Source organism: Octopus bimaculoides, chromosome 3, assembly GCF_046866305.1.
Source record: "Octopus bimaculoides isolate indiv1 chromosome 3, ASM4686630v1, whole genome shotgun sequence".
In the NCBI taxonomy this organism is placed as follows: domain Eukaryota; kingdom Metazoa; phylum Mollusca; class Cephalopoda; order Octopoda; family Octopodidae; genus Octopus; species Octopus bimaculoides.
In genome coordinates this window covers 110,936,786-110,939,248 of record NC_142930.1, presented here as the reverse complement: position 1 = coordinate 110,939,248, position 2,463 = coordinate 110,936,786, and the positions used below count along the sequence as shown (strand labels likewise).

The window sequence follows — 2,463 nt, the reverse complement described above, 5'->3', positions numbered from 1 at the left end:
TAAGCGATTACGTGCCACAGAAGAATACCGTGAGGAACACAAAGCTATAATTCAACTTTTAGACTGAATCATAGTCTTGTCTTCTACATTTTGGCTCCAATTGATTCTCTGAAGCATGGAAAAGCTTAGAATGGGCTTTAAAGGCTATCTTTTTCGAAAACAAGAACGCAAACCACTGAATGCGTGTCAGCTTGTTTTGTAGTATTTAAATCTACAGTAGTAGTATTTAAATCAGCCCAAGGGTGAAAGGGAAACTCAGCCTTTGATTTGAATTCAGAACGTAATTAGTTGGAAGAAATTGCGCTCTAAGCATTTTGTCCGACGCGCTCACGTTTCTGCCAGCTCGCTGCCCTTTTTAAATCTACAAAAATTGGTTTCAGATTTGACACAAGTCCAGCAGTTTCAAGGGAGAGGGATAGTCGATTACATCGACCTCAGTACTTGAGTAGTACTTATTTTATAGACCCCTAAGAGATGAAATGCAAAGTTAACCCCGAACGCAAGGACAGACGAAATGCAGCTAAACATTTTGTCCGATGTGCTCAATATTCTGTCAGCTCGCCGCCTTTATTTAAAGCAACAAATATACCATTCTAAATAAATGCAATGACATGCAAATATGAGGAATTCCACCCCTTATTGATACTTTGAATTAATAACATTGAATATTGAATGGCCAACCAACAAGAAAATGTTTTACAACAGAAACGTCCAAATTGTTGCTTTGCCTGCAAATAGATTAACCTTTTCATTAAAGAGATCCTTAAGGAGTTCGTTTTTATTCTCAAAAGTGGAAAGGGTTTCCTAAGTATAAATATTTAGTTAAATATGATATTAAACCCAATTTAATTCTTTTTAGAGAAAAGAGTTAAACATGGTTGGGATCGAACCTTGTTACTCCACTTAACATAAATTCTTCCAAGTGACAAAAGGAAATAATAATATCACCCCTTTTAAGAGTTTTGAAGAAAGTAATATTGTTCTGTCAAATATTATAATTATTAAATTTCTGGCTTATTTTCAATTCTTATAATTAACGAAAGGAATTATATTATTTTTAAAATGTTTATATGTATATAAACCATGCATAATGTGTGAAAGTAGAGGTACAAAACAACTGTCATTTTGAAACAATATTGCCTTCTAAACATGGCGTTGACTCATCGAGCAAAAGTTGTTAAATATGTCCTGTTATGTTTGAATAGCTTTCTTTTCTTTCTAGGTTTGTCTGGCATTGTTACCTGTTATTGTACCAATCGCAATAAAGAAGTGGTCTTTGAAAATATAAACAAATTAAATCCAACTGATAACCAATTTCGCGACTACAGATTAACAGCTAGTGCTTATCTTCTGGTTTCTTCTACTTTGATAATGCTAACTTTGACTATCTTGGGCTATTGTGGAACGCTGAAGGAACTCAAGTTCTTGCTTGTTGTCTATGTTTTCTCCATGGCATTTATTTTGGCAATTGAGTTATCTGCTTTCCTGTTAAATGTCATCACTATGTCAACAATCGAATATTCCATGAAAGACACTTTGGAAAACATAATAAAAAATGCTACGCTGAATAATACTTTGAAAGAGCAAATTAAAATGTTCCAGAACTTAACAAAATGTTGTGCCATTAGTCACAGAGATAAGGAAGTGAATTCTACCGCAAAATGCGACCTCTATACACAAGACTGTTACGAAAAAATTTCGTACATCTTAACTGAAAATGACGCAGTTGTTTCAACTTTTTCTTTCATAATTTTTACCATTCAATGTGTTCTAATGATATTAGCTTATGTTTTTATAAGTTCAATAAGCATTCACCAACAACATTAAAACAGCATTCAAAGTGTGTTTGCGGGGGTTTCCCCGGTCATTATGTCTAAATTCGATTAACACATAATTGGATTCTTCTTCAAAGCGTACCTCTTAAGATATAATTGTCTTTGTACTATAAAATTCTTAAGTTTTTCCATTAAATGGCTACGATTTGCTACGATTTGCAATTGTTTCTTAGGTTCAGATGGAGGATATGTAAACGGAACCCTTCCCCCCTTAATTTTTTTTTTACAGAATCTCACGTTTTAGGCTATGGAGATTCCGAATCTGAGAAAAAATTTTCAAAAATCGAAACTTCAATATTTTATTTTCCCCGCCTCCTCCCCAGATATTCATTTTTTACTTTTTCTGGATTTTTTTTTTTTTTTTTTGGCGAAATACGTACAAAAATACGGAGAGAATAGGGAGATTATGATTCTGAAAAAAAAAAAAACTCATCTATTTCTACTTGGTGGGTCTAAATGGAGTATTTGCAGAAGTTTATCCCCGCTAAACTCCACCGGCGCATCTTCCCCGAACACACTTCTCGACAAAACATATTTTTTTGTAACTTACAAAAAAAAAACCACTTAAATTTCAGTTTGTCATATTACTGCGGGAAATTACTCTGAAAGAAATCTTTGCAGAAAGGTG

The 2,463-nt window shown here is 33.6% G+C and overlaps 1 protein-coding gene across 1 annotated transcript; it reads left to right on the top strand.

The window, feature by feature from the left end:
* Nucleotides 1-992: 992 nt before the first annotated feature.
* Nucleotides 993-1,985, top strand: LOC106882592 (uncharacterized). The gene is made up of 2 exons (XM_089349473.1): nt 993-1,106; nt 1,223-1,985. The coding sequence occupies exons 1-2, from the start codon at nt 1,091-1,093 to the stop codon at nt 1,825-1,827; spliced, it is 621 nt and encodes a 206-aa protein (XP_089205599.1). The 5' UTR covers nt 993-1,090; the 3' UTR covers nt 1,828-1,985.
* Nucleotides 1,986-2,463: the final 478 nt, after the last annotated feature.